This window comes from Eurosta solidaginis, chromosome 3, assembly GCF_040869045.1.
Source record: "Eurosta solidaginis isolate ZX-2024a chromosome 3, ASM4086904v1, whole genome shotgun sequence".
Classification (NCBI taxonomy): Eukaryota; Metazoa; Arthropoda; class Insecta; order Diptera; family Tephritidae; genus Eurosta; species Eurosta solidaginis.
This window is the reverse complement of record NC_090321.1, coordinates 269511011-269529548: the sequence shown is the minus strand read 5'-3', so window position 1 is coordinate 269529548 and position 18538 is coordinate 269511011. Positions and strand designations below refer to the sequence as shown.

The 18538-nt window shown below is 38.0% G+C and overlaps 1 protein-coding gene across 11 annotated transcripts in view; it reads left to right on the top strand.

Moving 5' to 3' along the window:
• Window positions 1-18538, top strand: part of Gdap2 (ganglioside induced differentiation associated protein 2) — a 184686-nt gene that overhangs the window by 95719 nt on the left and 70429 nt on the right. For 9 of the 11 annotated variants that reach the window (XM_067776441.1, XM_067776448.1, XM_067776442.1 and 6 more), the window contains 2 exons: window positions 10733-10869; window positions 17232-17326. In XM_067776441.1, the coding sequence (XP_067632542.1) occupies window positions 10733-10869; window positions 17232-17326 (232 nt within the window). Of the gene's footprint in view, window positions 1-6137; window positions 6281-10386; window positions 10620-10732; window positions 10870-17231; window positions 17327-18538 lie in introns of those variants that run through there. The other 2 variants (XM_067776450.1, XM_067776449.1) reach the window with 2 other exon arrangements.

Here is an 18538-nt window from a genome sequence, read left to right as displayed (position 1 = left end):
TGTGCTGTTATAGCAGCTGGAACTGTAAAATAATATAAGTGATTAGAGCAAATAAAAAGGCAGAGACAGTGTTGCAAAGTTGATTCAAAGTATTTTTGTTACGTTTGTTGTTGTTATATGATTAAAAAAAGTGGCAAAATAATAACAAATGCGCTCAAAGATGCGTATCTGCACTACTTTGGTTTCAGAGTAGCAGACACTCATAAGTCATGGATACCGAAATTTATTTCAACAGGTAATTGGTATCTTAACTGGGATGCAATCAGGATTCACCAAATTTTGTTGTTTTTATGCTTGTGGGATAGCCGCGCAACTGAAAATCATTATGTGAGAAAAGAATGGCAAAGTCGTACTCAATATGAGCCTGGACAGCAAAAGGTCTCCGCTGAGCCACTTGTAAATCCACAAGACATTTTCCTGCCACGCCTTCACATTAAACTAGGTCTTATAAAGAACTTCGTCAAAGCATTCAACTGTGAAGGACCGGCTTTTCAGTACTTAGTCAAGTTGTTTCCTAAATTGTCATATGCAAAAATCAAAGAAGGAATATTTGTCGGACCTGATATTAGAAAATTAATGGCTGATGAATTTACAAAATGTTTAACGCCCGATGAAACAGCCGCATGGGCATCTTTTCAATATATCGTTCACCACTTTCTTGGTAATCATAAATCCCCAAATTTTAAGGAAATTATTGGCGATATGTTAGAAAATTATCGAAAGATTGCAGCTAGAATGTCTGTAAAGATGCTTTTTCTGCATTCCCGTTTCGATTTTTTCCCGAAAACTTGGGAGATACGAGCGACGAACAAGGAGAGCGGCTACACCAAGATCTAGCCAACATTGAAAGACGATACCAAGGATTTTGGGATAAAGGCATGATGAGCGCCTACTGTTGGACTCTAATACGCGAAACAGATACTAAACAATACAAAAGGCAAAGTTCCACCAATCTTCATTTCTGATTTGTTACTTTTAAGTTAATAAAATGAATATTATTTGACAAAAATCTTTAAAAATGAATTTATTGACTGTATTAAAAACTAAATCAATCTTGAAAAACGGAATGAAGAATCGGATTCAGCGTCATAAATTGGCTTAAAAACCACTTTTAGTTGCGTAGATCCAAAACCGTGGATACTTGTGTAATCTTATCCCATTCGTAATATAAAAATAATCGATTTTTAGATAAATAAAAAATAGGTAGGTACTTTGTGTGAGGATGTAAAATTTCACGTTTTTTGTGGTCTGCAGGAAAAAGCTACATATCACCATGAACCACTTATCTATTTGAAGCTTCCAGCCGTTAAAAAGGGGGCAGAAATTCCAGTTTATATGGTATATATTCTATATATACCACCGAACTCTATGATATTTTCAGACAACAATATTTGCTATATACGAAAGCATATGATGAAATTTTAAGGTTCTAGCTGTTAAAATTGGGCAGAAATTACGAAAACTTTCTTATCTGAACGATCGGTTGTATGGGATGTATACTACACTGGGTCGATTTATTAACCGATATCGCGCCATCGATTTTTCGATAGGATTTGGGCTCAAGAAAAAAGTTCCACTACGCATACCCAAAAAAATAATTTTGGAGCCTGCGAAATTTCATTCTTTTGACTTTTTTTCGATTTTGATTTTTACAGTTTTTTTCATGACCTACTAAAAAAAATTTCATTTGATTGTAAAATTTTCAGTTTTTTGAAAAAAAAAATAATAAAATATAAAATATTTTTTTAGCGGACATTTTGGGTATACATATGCAAATTTTTTTAGTAGGTCATGAAAGAAACGTAAAAAATCAAAGTCGAGAAAAAGTCAAAAAAATGAAATTTCGCAGGCTCGAAAATAATTTTTTTGGGTATGCGTAGTGGAAATTTTTTTTTTCCTCATCCCAAATCCTATCAAAAAATCGGTGTCACGATATCGGTTTACTTTCGTCCATACAAATCGACCCACCCTAATATATACAATATATACCACCGATGTATACAATATTTTTAGACAACAATATGTGCTATATACGAAAGCTTATGGTGAATTTTGTAGCTTCATTCTGATAAATTTGTAAGATATGACCAAAATCCTCTTTTCTGATAAATCGGTTGTTTGGGGATATATGCTCTGGTGGTCCAATCCGGCCAGTTCCGGCAAATGTCTAATCGGACACCTAAATATACCCGCTCACCAACTTTATCAAAATAGCTCAAAAATTTAGGGACTAGTTTGCATACAAACAGACAGACTCCGTCCTCTTGGCAAATACTAGAAGTTTTCTAGGGCCCAGCTTAATTGCTGCCTCAAGATCTGGCAACTCTGCCGCCCCTAATAGCTGGAGCCTTTTCCTGGCGAGCGCAGGACATGAACACCGAACGTGCTCAACCGTTATTTCCTGCAGCTCCACATCCTATAGCTGCTGTTACTGACGAGGCCTAACTTATAAGCATGTGACGCCAGAAGGCAGTGTTCAGTCAGTATGCCCATTGTGAGCCGTAAGTCTTCTCTCTTCAGAGATATGAGCCACTTTGTGAGTCTAATATCGTAGGCTTTGCACATGATCTTAGAAATTTTGCAGCCCCTCGCTTTTGTCCACGCTTTTCGTGCTTGATGGATCATATGCAACTCCTGTCTCCTTTTGATTTCTCCCAAACGGGTTGGGACGTCTATCGTCGACTCAGCCAGCATAAAACCCTCCTTTTCCAACTCATCTTTCTATCTCTTTATGACCGGGAACCCAGTAAAGATGTATGTTCCGGCCTGAGCGATGTGTTTCCAATGCTTATTTGCATTCCAGAACACTTCTTAATGAAGTACTGTGTGAGATTATTGCCTTAATCGCAGCCTGAATATCAATATATAAATTGACGGTACTGCAGCTTAGGCACGCTTCCTTCAGAATTTCTACTGATTTCTTCACTGCTATAATTTCCGGTTGAAAAACGCTGTAGTAATCTGGCAGCCTATAGGATCTATTTATTTCTGTGTCGACACAGTAAACAGGAGACCCAACCCCTCCATTAATTTGGAACCATCCGTATATACGTGTATAGCTTTTTCTGCCATTTCTGCAACCCGGCACCAACCCTACAGCTCAACTGTTGCCCCAATATTTTTTTTCGAAGCTTAGGCACTGGACCATATATTCCGTTTGCCCGATATTAGATGGCGCTATACTGCTGTGGCCATAAGGCCTGCACTCAAGCTGCCACGAGGCCTTAAGCTTTGTTGCCGTTGCTAACGCGATGTTCTAGGCCGTTAGGTCTGCAGGCGGGATGTGTAGAATGGCATGCAATGCTGCTGTCGGGGTAGTTTTTAAGGCTTCCGTTATGCCAATCATTGATACTCTGCATACCCTCTCAAATTTTTTGGTATACGTACTTTTTGTGTGGCTGTCGACCAAACAAGAACCCGATAGTAAAGTATGGGTTTGACAAACGCCGTAAATACCCAATGAGAGAGTTTGAGTGATAAGCGCCACGTGCATCCTAGCATCCTTTTGCATGCATAGAGGGCCGCGGAGGCTTTCTTCTCTCTCTCTTCCACATGGAGTTTCCACGACAACTTACAATCTAGTATAACTCCTAGATACTTTGTGCTATATTTTTCTTGCAGGGTTACCCCTCCAAGCTTAGGCTTACTCAAATTAGGGACCTTATACCTTCTAGTAAATAATACTATATATGTTTTTTCCACGTTGGAGGTTAACCCGACCCCAGATGCCCAGGCATGTACATCCCGAAGTGCCATTATTGCTCTTTTCGAGACATTATTGCAAGCAATGTCCAGAAAAACACCTAGGGCATATTCCTGGTGTTCCAAAGCCTTCTCTATATTCATAACCATCCTATGCAATGCAGTGTCTACTGACTTGCCTTTGGTGTAAGCATGTTGTGCTGAAGAGAATAATTCCTCATTCATTTTTGATTTTGTATGCACATGTATTCATCTCTCTAGGGTTTTGAGAAGAAAAGATGTCAAGCTAATAGCCCTGTAGTCTTTCGGGTGCATCTGACTGGCTTTTCCCGCTTTCGGTATGAAGACTACTCGAGCCGTTCTCCAAGATTGCGGGACGTGGTTCAGTTTTATGCAACCCTCAAAGGTTGTTCTTAGTCATTCTATAATCGTTCCACCGGCCATCTGCAACATACCAGGGAATATCCCATCTGGGCCGGGCGATTTGAACGTTTTTATGGCTCATTCAATTTTGGTCTCTGTCACCAATCCTGGTACCTCTCGCTCCGTATTAGAACTGTAGACGTGATTACATAACTCTTCCGCATCGTCTCCTGGTGGGAAGTGTGTGTTAAGTAGCGCCTGAAGGGACTCTTCACTACTGTGTGACCATTCCCCGTCGTCTGTTTTTATTAGTCTCTGGAAAAGGAGCCGTAATGTGTAGCTGATATTTAAACTTGGTTGATAGGCTATAATCAATGTGATTTACTCCAAGGGACTATTTTTGGATAGGGCCGCCAACTTCAGGAAACCGGGCGACTTGGGTGTTGAAGGATGTAGTGTGAAAATCAAAATTTACATTTCAGACGTTATTGTATAGTTTCGCAAATAAACAACCGATTTTTGAATATAAGGTCAAGTGATTTTTCAAACCCTCCTCATACGTACATTTATCTTCAACTTAAGTATGAGGTGGGAATCATTTCAAAAGGGTTTTTATGCCCCTAGAACCTACTAAAGGATTTTGAATCACTAATTTCGCTTATTTTTTCAGCCAATCGCAATATAAACAATTTTTTAAAATCGGCACCTTTTTTGGGTAATTTCCTTTTTTTTAACAACTTGAGGACAATTTGAAAACATGTTCGCCTTGGGTCATTTTATTTAAATTCATTGTTCATTATTAATTTTTTGAAAAAAATATGCAAAGTGAGCATATAAATTTATTATATAACTTTTCTTTTAGTGTTTTTTTTTTAATAACTTGGTGAATTGGGTGATGCAAAGTCCCTGTAAAGCTGACATCGAAAGCGCCTGTTTTTATACTCAGCTGAGCAGAGCTCACAGAGTATATTTTTTTGTTCGCATAACGGTACCCCGTAACGGCATAAACTAATCGAGATAGATATAGACTTCTATATATCAAAATGATTTGAGCGAAAAAAGAAATTCATTTAGCCATGTCCGTCCATCCGTCCGTCTGTCCGTAACTTGAGTAAATTTTGAGGTATCTTAATGAAATTTGGTATGTAAGTTCCCGGGCACTCATCTCAGATCGCTATTTAAAATGAAGGAAATGGGACTATAACTCCGCCCACTTTTTCGATATCGAAAATTTCGAAAAACCGAAAAAGTGCGATAATTCATTACCACGGATAAAGCGATGAAACTTGGTAGGTGGGTTGACCTTATGGCGCAGAATAGAACATTAGTAAAATTTTGGACAATGGGCGTGGCACCGCCCACTTTTTAAAGAAGGTAATTTAAAAGTTTTGCCTGCTGTAATTTGACAGTCGTTGAAGATATCATGATCAAACTTGGTAGGGACGTTATTCTTAGTTTCTTATAGCTGGCAGTGATACCACTTTCGACCATATCCGACCAATTTTCGACATGAACAATGAATGGCCTAAACAGTCTTAAGCGAGTAGAAAATATAGTAACGCGCCGGACGCCGCCGCCACTGCCTCCGCGCCGATTTTTTTGACATTCGGCTGCGGCGTTTATAGGCGGCATCTCTAATGACTATAGCTTTAAAAGTAAGAACCAGCAGCACTTCGAACAGGAAATAACAATATCAGGTATGCTTTATTTATGAGGTTCATTGCATTACTCATGTCAACAACTGACTGATCAACACATATCAATTCCACGTCAGCTAGCCATTACAACTCAAAAGAGTTTCGACATTCTTGATAGCAAGCAGAATATTACACGTTCATATACATACCTACATATGTAGATCTTTTTTTGTTTGTTCTATTTTCTTATTTGTTTGGGTTATTGTCATTTATTATCGTTACGTTGCAATTAACGATAGGTTGGATGAACATTTTATCTAAATAAAACAGGCCTCATTGCAATGCAGGCAGTGATTTACAGTTAGCATTCTCATCTTGTTTTGGGAACGTTCGGCGTTGTTACGGATTTTTAGTTTCAATTAATTCGCGTATATTTCTATGAACTTTACCTGAACAGAATTGTTGTGATTGTTCGGGAGCTTCTAACACATTTTTTTAATTTTTTTTTTTTTTTTGTATAACATCTGCACTTACTTTAAACGAAATAAATATGAAATTTCAATATAAAAGTTTAAAAGGTAACTAAAGATTTTATAATTTTTTAAGCTCAGCTGTGCATAGCTCCATGGTTAAGTGGGCACTTAAGTTAACTGCCTTACTATAACATAACAAACATAATATAAGATAACAAAGAATAAGGATAAGTTAACTGCCTTACTATAACATAACAAACTGCCTTACTATAACATAACAAACATAATATAAGATAACAAAGAATAAGGATAAATCATTTCCCTATACCAGGATTATGTTCTGGACCGAGATAAGGTTCAATATTTTTCCGGGGCAAAAGAATATGGAGCAGTACCGCGGTAAGGATCTGCTGGGAGGATGAAAAATTAAATCGACATCCACGTCGATGGTATTGCGCTAGCGACTGCCTTCCATCCACAAATATTGGTTGTAACGTTCAGTTAAGGATCTGCATTTTGGCGAAGATCCGTCCGCAATCCTATCTAAAGTCCAGAGCCGTAAGAAAATTCGCAAATCTTTTTCCGGGAGCACATGGGGTAAAGACAAAGATACGCCAATATGATCGCCGAGCCTAAGGAATACACACTGGAAAAGAAAAGCACAAAGAGGTTCTCAGTGATGTTCACATAAGGGTGTCGGACCTCTATGCTAGGAATTGCCCGGCGAACCTCGTTCTTAAAGTCACAGTAGAGGAAAGCAAATTCCCCAGGGTGACGCGCGTCAACCCAGGCATACATAACGTATGTCCTGCTTGTAACGTGCCGCCAAAACTGCAATGTAGAACCAACGTCTCTAACACCCCTTTCTCACTGGCCCAACCCTGTTGAAACTGTAAATTTACTCGGACTCCCGTTAGAGGATATTGATGACAATTTATGCGCTGGCCCACATATTTGATGGGGCGAAGCACTGCTTCAACAACAACTACAACAACAAGGATATCCGCACATAAATTAAATATAAAATTAAGCAATAATTTTTCGGACATCAAAACGGTTTCATCATCCAACTGGTTTTTTTGGGTGTAGGATAAGTCGGTAGTGTAGTACCATCATCGTGGATGTCCAATATTACCGACATTTTCCATGTCCTCCTTGTAAATAAGGACGCCGAAGATCTGGTCTGTGACAGTGCCGAATTTCGTGATGTGAAAAACTGGAAAGACTAGGGAGATAGTCGTTAATTTTGCAGCAAATATCATTGAATGAAACATTGGTAACTCCTTCAGGTGAAAAAGGGATCTTCGATATGTAAACGTTAAACAAAAGTGGAGATAGGACACCACCCTGTGGCAGTTCTTGTTTAATTCTTCTGGGTTTTGATGTTACGTTCCTGAACGGATCCAATATCTGTAGTCCATCTTTCTGAACTGAGAGGAAGGATGCATAATTTCAAGTCTTACAGTAAATTGCTGTAATTGGCTGTGTCAAACGCTTTTTATAAGTCTTGTGTTACGCGTACTGTCCTATGGTGGTGTTCTTGGTCCCGTCCGCAATTTATTTGCGCGCTGATGGCGTTCAGCGTGGTGGTGGCTATTTTCGGAAACTATGCTGGTGATTGGCAAGTCACAGGTTTGAGGTGAAATAAGGGATCTGGACGGTTTCAATGGGAGAGATATCAGACGATAAGAGTTCCCTACGTTTGCTGGTTTCCAAAGCTTTAGTAGCTGTACCGCACTCGCCATTTTCTTGACCTTTCATCTCTATGGCGATGATGGTAATGAGAAACGCGCTGTATTTATGCTTATTTGCGTGTCTGTTGACCTGCCGTCCGTATTTGTCAACCGAAGTATGTATTGCTTATTGCAGGCAGGAAGCGCTAGATTTTTTCTCATTCGATAGCACTTTATAGCCGAAGGGGATGGATATTTTGTCATTGTGCTTATTAGGGTTTGAGAGGAACTTTACGTTGACCACAGTTTATCAACACCGGCAGAGAGGTTACAGATTTTTAGATCTTCCTCCTATTTAGACTGTTGGCGCTTGTCCACAAGCTATGTGAGGCAGAACTTTATGTTCCTGATGTGGTGAACGCTAGGGTCTTTGCTGTCTCACAAGGTCACGCTCTCTTGCTAAAGTTGCGACCTCCGTTGGAAAACTTGGAAAACTTAGCCGGATTTCCAGCAGAATAAAGGGAATCGACGTGTATTGAATGACCTTGTGAAAAGCACCTTCCCCTTGATGGACATTAGTCGGGAATGATGTGATTTTAACAAGTGAGAAAAGCACTGATACCAGGCCAATATCCACTAACAAAGCAGGTGACAGTGTATGATTTTTAAGCTCGCATGGCCTGACTGGGCAGATTATCTTATCTCTACACCCTGTGGCCAATGCGGGGCTCAAATAGATTATATTTCACCGTGCGATTAGTGATAAAAGCGAGTACTCCTCTATTTCCTCTCGCACGATCTTTCCTATAGGCTTTGTAGCCAGAACAAATCTGAGATGCTGATTTTGCAGTGGGCTTAATCTCTGGGATCGCAGCTATGCAGATGTTGTGTCGCTTCATGAAGTGAACTTTCTCCGTGATCTTCCCAGTTAAACCGTTAAAGTTTAACTGCAGTATTCTGAAGTGCAACGGGAAAGACTTAATTACTCTGGGTGTAAAAGATAGGTGCGTGCGCCTTGGTAGTATAAGTTGCACAGTGTTGTTTTGGCCCTCGGACAGGTGCCGAGTGTGCTCAAAGAGGAAGCCAGCAAGAAGACCAACGCCTCCAATTGGTAGCTCCATGCTTATGCCATACAATTTGGCCGTATGTGAGATATCTTTCAACACAGAGAAGTGAGATTAAGAGTTTAAGTTTCTCTCATCTTATTAGACTTCTCCTTAGTTGTGTCGTAACAAGCAGATCATTTCTCGTAATTCCTTCATAATCAGTTACTTACTTTCTTATTGAGAGTAAGTTAATATCGAGCTCATTAACACTTCCAAACAGATAAGTATATATCTCGCTTATTCACTCTATCAAGATAATTCCACATTAATTAAATTAAAGTTTCATACACAAAAATCTTAATTTTTCGCCGAGCAACGACCGCTTCAAAATCTCACCCCATGCTCATCTCTTCTCATAACGCAACATGTCGGATTGTGTGAGTGATTGTCTTATCAGCGATAAAAAAAAGCTTGTAGAGATTTTGGACTTACCCCTGCTGAGGGTTTCATGCATGAAATAAAGTATGTATGTACATTAGGGTGGTTACAAAGTATATGGTGAATTTAAATTTTTGTTCTATCTTTCGGGGCACCCTCCTAAAATATGCCAATAGATCAGAAAATGATTATTGCAAAGTTTCAGGCCAATAATGTTAAAAGGTGCCTCATTGAGGTCAAAGTTAGGAAAAACAGTGAATTTTCAGAAAAATGTTAGTGTTTCGTCAGTAAAAGTGAAACCATTTATTCGTATACCATTGAATATTGTAATGTCCATAGACGTTTGCATGGAAATTTAAAATTATGGACATACACTATGACCTGATCTGATAAATGATAAATACTGCTAAAAATAACCGTTTTATAAAAATATTATTCAAATCAAAAACAATACAAATAAAATTAACTATCGAATGGTGTACGAGTCAAGTTCCTGGCATAAATGGTTTACCTTTTACTGACGAAACACAAAAAATGTTTTCTAAAAATTCACTGTTTTTCCTAACTCTGACCTCAATGAGGCACGTGTTAACATAATCGGATTGGCCTGAAACTTTGTATGTATCATTTTCTAATCTATTGGCATATTTTATGGGGGTGCCCCAGAGGAAAATCTAAAATTGATTTCTTGTGGCCACCCTAATGTACATATGTACGTATCTTTGAAATTTAAAGGCCAAGAATAAGCAGCCTTATCTCTGTCAACAACCCAACTGACATGAGAGTTGGATAAATAGGAGGCGGATCTTGAAATTCATTTTTCCAGAGCGTGCATTAATATACATATGTCGGGCAGAGTTAAACTACAAGCAGCAAGAGAATCAGCGGAGCATTAACATCATATGGAACTTGTTGTTGCTGTAGTCAGGTTCAGTAAACAAAAAACACATCAACCAACGCGTTCACTTATTTCGTACTTAGATGCCAGTGAATTACTTTACTCTTAACATCGTATTCATTTAGTCCGATATTAAATGTCACTTCATTCATTAGACGTTCTTAACTCAGCGCAATCTGCTCATTCAGATGTGAAGAAGATCCAACGGCTAATTGTGTAGTGGAAAGTAAAACACGCAAAAACAAAAGAAAGAATTGAACGTATGAAGTTTTGTAAATATTTTCGAGTCCTAACTTTAGGGGAGAGCAACAGAAGCTAAGAAATCATCTAGGATAACAGATTTAAGCTGAACGCAGTTAAAATGATCAACGATTCGTTTGAGTTCTCTTGTAAATGCAAAACTGTGTTTTTTTTTTTAATATATATTTATAGAAAAACTTGAATGCGTTGTTATGTAGTAAATACTTGTTTGTTTACTTTAATTTTGTTTTCTTCTTTTCAGCCGACGACGATTCTGATAACAATCCACACGATATGGAAGGTAACGGCTCAGATTTAGAAAGCGGCTTCACAGATATGAATGGCCTCAATCTTAATAGTTATAGCGGTGTCACATCAACCGCCTATTCGCAGATGCAGGTAAGTTGAAATTAGAAATATATTTCTGTGTTTGTAGATTAAATTACGAAAGTTTTTGTGCCGTAGGTCAATGTCCTGAAAAACGCAATGAAGCTAGCTTTTTTACCAAATTCTTTAATTAGCCTGAGCCATGTCTACATGAACTTTTCGTCGATAGTAGTGGATATTAAAGGCCAATCACAAAGCTTTTGTGCTGGTTCCATAAGCGATAAAACCCAAATGCAGAGCTCTTTTTCAGTCCTTAGTTTCTTGCGAAGTTTTTTCGTTACCTCGAGGCATCTTCAGGGCCAAATAATCAATCAGTCTTCAATCACAAAGCTTGTATGCCGGCTGGAAAACAACTAAATGCTCTTCGTCAAACCCCAGTTTTTTGACAACTTATCCGGCCATTCTAAGCCGTCTTCAGGGCCAATTATTTTATCACCGTATTATGGAATTGTTTTCTCTGAAAATGGGTGCACATCAAAACTAACCACTAAGTTTTTATGCAGGTTCAAAAAAAACTAAATTAAACTGAGGTTCTGTCCTCAGATCGAATTTTTGCGCCATCTTGAAGAGCCCGTAAGGTTTCATAATCATATATTAATTTCGGCAATAATTACAAACCAAGTACTGGACAATTTCTTTCAGATGCTAAGTGCAGCTAACTGCAATAAACTCAGTTAAGCATGGTCGTAATGAGCAAAGTATAATCTGGCATACATTCTATATCAAAAGTTTTAACTTGCGATATGTTCGTTTCTATACATAAACTATTCTACAGCTTTAAACTCTATACCTGAGAGCGCTGGGATCTCCACTACAATATTTTCCTTCGAATAGAAAATTTATTTGAACTTCTTATTTTGATCTGAGCTCTGATCTCATACGTTCATTTAGGAAAACTTCAGTTTCACTGTTAACTTCTACCTTCATTCAACGGGTTTCCACCTCAGGGGCTTCCTCTCAGACGTGTCTCAGACATGTATTGTTGATATTATTGCAGCTGCAGTTAAAGCAGAGGGTTGCGTATGTCTGAAGTACCTTCGGGATATGAATCCGATATGTTATGTCACCAGTATCTTCTGGTAATATCCCAACTGCACCGATAACATATTTTAATCCATCGATGCTTCGGGTCTGTAGATTTTAGCCGCCACTTACGATAGGCAAGATTTGCCGTGGGTCTAATTCAAATACCTTGGTCGACTTGGTCAGTAGAGTATATTTAAAAAAAAATTTATTCGATTCATATGTTTCCGCCAGTTGTGCACTCCTTCGTCCATCTGTAAGCAAGATAGGTTATGTTCAGTTAAGAGGGTGCACAAAAGAGTTTCCACAGTTCCATGAAAAAACATTAATACCCATTGTAAAAGCGCGCAATAAGTATCGGGTGGCTACACATTCGTCCAGACAGATAGTTTTTACTATCAAAAGATGAACTTATTTTAATCTTTAACTCTGATTTCGATAGATTGTTTATTGAAAACTGATTGTGCAGTTATGTCACTCATGAGAGGACTGCAGATTTCTTTAGTTTCAGAAGGAAATTAATTATTTTCAACCATTGATATATTGATACTTCATATTATGCCGGGTGGTCCATATCATTATCGCTGCCATACAAACCTGCCCGCCAACCATATGTTTAACCTTTTCGGAGACTTTTCATGCCATTAAATTAGCGATTTCCTTAATTTCGGTATGATTTGAACATACCAACATAGCTCGGCAATTCAACACATATTTGATTTGTATGCCTTTAAGGTAGTGTAGTTGTCAACAAAGTCAGCGATGTTAAATTCTTCAACTGTACCAACCTGCAACAGACTGGCTCTCTTTTCTATAGCACTCACCTACACTTCCATTTTAAGGCTATTAAGATGATTAATTTCCTATAACACTTTAAGCTCTCCCCATTCCTACCTTGTGAGCTACATCAACAGTCATATCGGATGTTAGGTCAGTTTTGATGCTGTTTTTTCGTCCGTTTGCAATATCATCTAATATCTCACCATGTCTATTCCGATATTTGATACTGCCAGTCTAAGCACTCTTTTTTAGCTTAACCTTAACACTATAAGGTGGAAAACGAAGGAGTAGCGCCTCTTACTTACTTACTCAATTGGCGCTTAACTATTTTAACTGCTACGGCTGTCCAACAGGGTGCACCAGTTGCTTCTTCGTTGAGCTTACTGTTGCCAATTGGTACCACCGAGGGAATTTAAATCGCTTTCCACCTGGTGCTTCCAGAGGAGTGGAGACCGCCCTGCTCCCATAGGCGGGTTCCGTTAAGAATACTTCTTTGTTCAGCTGCCTTTGGGTATTACAATTTTCTATAAATTTTTCACCTCTTCCAGTGCCTTCCACCAGGTCAACACACTATGTGTTAGTATTGAAAGATAGTGGATGTCTTACCATTTATGTTGTACCGTATAAATCTCTAGTTTTTTGCGAATGCTTTGCAGCTGTAATGCACGTTCAGACCCTTCTTTGATTTCTCCTCAACATTTCTTTTCCGGCCTAATTTAACATTAAGAACTATGCAAGGATGTAAAATGTATTTTTATTTTTCTAGTGAATGGGATGGTGCTTCTTCTATTTGGGTGAAATATCCCAAAGACTGCTTGGTAGGAACTTATGCATGATCAATAATATTAAGACGTTTGCGTAAGCGACTAACTTCGTTCTTTTTGCTATAATTTTTTCTGGAATTTTGTGAACTACCTACGTCCTGGAAAGAAGCGATAGTTCCGCTCCTTCAAGGACGACCTTGTCATTCATTTTACGTGAAACACGTACACAAGATTTACATGGCTACTCTTCTCTCAAGAAAGTCCTTACAACTATATCGTCTTCAGTCGCATGTCATGCAACTTCTCCGGCAAAGTACTTTGGTAAAAACGAGATACAGCATAACAGCGTTTAATATGAGGAATTTTATAAGTAAATTGTTTTCATACTTTTCAAACAGAATGTATTCGTGTTTTTGTTTTTTTTTTACAACAGAACTCGTTCCATTGCCCGGTATGAGGTTTATTGACATTAACATCAGCGAACAGAAAAGAAGCAGTGTAGATTAGATCAACTTTCGTCAATTAAGTCCTTTTTTTATACTCAGCGTGCTTTGCACACAGAGTATATTAACTTTGATTGGATAACGGTCGGTTGTACAGGTATAAAGGAATCGAGATAGATATAGACTTCCATATATCAAAATCAGTATCGAAAAAAAATTTGATTGAGCCATGTCCGTCCGTCCGTCCGTCCGTTAGCACGATAACTTGAGTAAATATGGAGATATCTTCACCAAATTTGGTACACTAGCTTATCTGGACACAGAATAGATTGGTATTGAAAATGAGTGAAATCGGATGATAACCACGCCCACTTTTTATATATACAAAATTTTGGAAAACACAAAAAACCTGAAAATTTAGTAAATAATAAACCTAGAATGTTGAAATTTGACATGTGGACTTTTATTAAGACTATTGATAAAAATTTGGAAAAAACTTTTAAAATGGGCGTGGCACCGCCCACTTGTGATAAAATCAATTTTGCAATATTATTAATCATAAATAAAAAATCGTTAAACCTATCGTAACAAAATTCGGCAGAGAGGTTGCTTTTACTATAAGGAATGCTGTGAAGAAAAATTAACGAAATCGGTTAAGGACCACGCCCACTTTTATATAAAAGATTTTTAAAAGGGTCGTGGACGAATAAAATAAGCTATATGTTTGTAAAAAAGAGCTTTATATCAATGGTATTGCATTTCCCAAGTGGAAATAGGAAAAACTTCAAATTTAAAAAAATGGGAGTGGCACCGCCCCTTTTATGACTAAGCAATTTTCTATGTTTCGGGAGCCATAACTCGAAGAAAAATTAACATATCGTAATGAAATTGTGTACACAAATTTTCTTATCGCAGAAAAATTTTCCAGTAAAAATGGACGGGATCGGTTAAAGCCCACGCCCACTTTTATATAAAAGATTTTTAAAAGGGTCGTAGACTAGAATAATAAGCTATAGCTTAGAAAAAAATAGTTTTGAATCAATGATATTTGACTTATCAAGTTTCACTGTAAAAGGAAATGGGGAGAGATTTTTTTTAAACGGGCGGTGCCACGTGTTATGTAGAAAAGTAATTTATCTGAAATGAAATGTACAATTGAAGCGCATGCTGAGTACATAATGTTCGGTTACACCCAAACTTAGACATCTTGACTTGTTTATTTTCTAGTTTCTAACAAAACCTTCTCAACCCTTTTTTTTTTTGAAATAAATCGAAAATTTGAAAAATTTCGAACTTTTCAATTCGAAGTTCTCTAAATTTTTTGAGTATGCAGTTTTATTAGCCAAATCAGTCAAACAAAGTAATTTTTGATAATTTTTTTTCGAAGGGTACTTTGGGGATTTCTCCATACAAAGTATGAATGAAAAAAACTGAAATACCCCCCGGAAAGAAATTGTCAAAATCAATGCGAATTTTGAAATGCATATTTCTTATAATTTGTTTGACTAAAATTGTTTGGGCTTCAAGATCACATACTCAAAAACATTCAAAGAACTCCTAATAAAAAGTTCGAAATTTTCTCAAAATTTAAATTTTTTGCGTGTTGTTTTTGAGATTGGTTTGAATAGTTTCAGTTACAAAATTCGTAGAAGTACTTCCTAAAATATCCAAAATAAATAAGAGAAAAATTAAATTGAAGAAATTGGCTAAAAATTGCCACTGCTATTGTTATGTTCGCTGCTGTAACTCTCATTCTTTTGTGCATTCGTTTACATGCAAGATTTTTTAATACAAAATCACATACAAATTACCTTTTTTCCTTTTAAAATTATGCAGTTTAATAAAATTAAGCACAAAAGAACACAAATAAAAAGAGTCAGATGCAAGCAGGACTGCATCAGCATATTGCTCCAGGAACTACTCTCAGACTAACTTTTTCCAAAAAAAAGCACACTGCCAAAATCATCACTAATTGATGCTTAACCGAGAGAGCAAAAGTTGGCCGTTGTGTAAAAAGGCGTGTCAGTTATCCCTGTTTCGAAATAACTTTCTTCAACTATTTCCCCAACTTACAGGAGGTTATTGTTGTTGTTGACCACTCACAAATTTTCATCTAAGCCCAGTTCTGTGTTTACCGATTCTGTTTGGAATTTTTCCTAGGGGCTCTTTATGCTCGTCTGGATCAAACGGCGGTCTCTGTGGAGATATTCCCTTAACCATCTTGGAGAGGAGCTAGAATAATCAGTTGTTTGGTAGGGTGTCCCAATTTGTGACAATTAAGCAAAAATAGTATGTTCAGCATTTCATTATGCTCTTTGATATTGAGCTTCTTAGATGTTGTTCAGGGGTCATAAGAAGACATCCCGTGGCAGTTCTGATTGCAGCATTTTAGCAGGCCTGCAGTCATTTCCAGTATGTTTTTTTAGACCAGGCACTGGTGACGCCTAGCACATGAGCGGTCGGTCAGTTACGTTATACGTGGTTGGCAACATTTATTTTCCCTAATTGCTGGCGGCAAGCGACGTCTCCACCTTAACCTGCGTCAGCTATCGCCTAGCCAATTAAGTGTCAACTGAAGATTATGGTGAATATTTAATCTATTTTGCGCCACCATTGTATACAGCGTTTTCCCCATGCTGGCGTAGGTAGGCATCGACTGCCAGTTAAGTGCTAGCCAAGAATGTAAACAATAGTCAGCTGCTTTGTTGTTGTTAATGTATTCGCAATCGATTTTTGCGATTTGTTCTACGAAGTATGCATAATTATCGATTTTATTTAGGGTGGGTCACGCTATGTTGGTGACATGAAACCATCTGTATGAAAATGTCAAACGAAACTATCTACAGGATTGCTATCCTCAGAAAAGGTTACAAACGATGATTTCGTGCTCTTTAGTAAATTGTTGTCGTTGTTGTTGTTGTAGCGACAAGGACACACCCCGAAGATTTTGGCGAGTGCTATCGATGTTGATGGTCCTTTTCGGAATATAGATCCGGTACGTTCCGGAAATAAACACCATTAAGGTACTAGCGCGTCTATCTCGGGAACGATTTTATTTGACCACGTTGAAACCTCTAGGCTATCCCGCCCTCATCCCCTAATTGCAAGAGGAATTTGGGGTCGCCAGAGCCACGCCTGCTAAGTTTGTGTATGATACATGCACACATATTTGCAACTGGATTCGACTCGCGTAAGTTGAGTTGATAATTGGGTTGCGGAAGCTATGAATTCCTTGAATCTATTAGTCGGTTGATTTGTTCCATAGTGCTGCTATTAGCTCCCGGCGTATAATTTATTGCTTTAATGATATATTTAATATACAGACTTCCTAGTACAAATACTATATCATTTCCAACAATTTTAGATCGATTTGGATCGACAACACCTCTTAGGAAATCGAAATCAGGTTTTTGAAAGTGTTATTGCTGATGGTCTGGAGGGCATAGAACATCAAGAGAGGTAAGTAGTTATGTTATTCTTGTGCTATTTACTGCAACTATTGGTATGCTTGTATTTCTTAAATATTACATAAGTACTTCAACATTCATCGCTCATTTCAGTACCATCGACTTGTTGATTATAGACGTCCCATAAAAAAGGGCATTCCGTAGCAATTACAGCAAGTCGAAGAAAGTTTTCCGCTAAGTGTTTTATGAGCTCAGAAGAAGTTACCCTATATATATATTCAAATGTCACTAAGACTACCCTTTGAGCGGAACGTATTCATGCATTTGCCTGATATACACCTATGTTGATATCGGCGTAGAGCTTGTGCAATTCCGGCTTACTCAGCTTAAGCACCCTCCGAAGACTCTGGCATCTTTTGTTGTTGTTGTATAGATAAAGACACCCCCGAAGGTTTTAAGAAGTGTTATCGATGTTGGTGGTCCTCTTCCAGATATATGTAGACCCGGTATGTTTCAGTAAAATACACCATTAGCGACTGTTACAATGAGATATTTCACGACACACCAAATCCCTGAGAACAGGACCGACGAGAGGGGAGGGGGAATGGGGGGATTCCCCCGGGCCCGGGGTTTCTGGGGGCCCGCGATTTAGATGTACTAAGACATTTTTTTTTAATTCAGGAGAGTCTTTAGTTGTTCCATGTGCAAATTTTAAGCCGAATTTCAAAAGCAATGAATATTGATAATGATTTTTTGCCTAGGCCTTCGAACAGTGAGGAGACAATAAAAACATCAAACAAAAATGTATGTTTACATGAATCCGAAATCTTAAAGTTTTCGTGGTGACACTGCTGAAGGTTCATCTTCAAAAAGTCTTCCAACAATACCATCAACTCTGTATCAAAGTACAGATTATTTAAACGACTTCAATATCGGTAACGTGAATAATGAGTTTTTGCGATCTGAAGATCTCAACGAAATAATTCGTTGAGGTCATCAAAAGTGTCCTATTATTTTTCCACGTGATCCTCATGACGACGCATTTCCTACCTCGTTGTTAAACAGAATCTTGCCAAATGGAGAGGAAATGGAGCGTGACCGGTTGCTGTGGAGTGCCAGTAACAATGCTTTTTATTGCGTACCATGTCGTCTGTTAAGCACCAATACTTTAAATCCACCTAAAATGTGTTGCCCTGGCGGATATTCAAACTTCCAGGTATGGAAGAAGCTATACGATAAACTGCCATCACACGAAAATACTCAA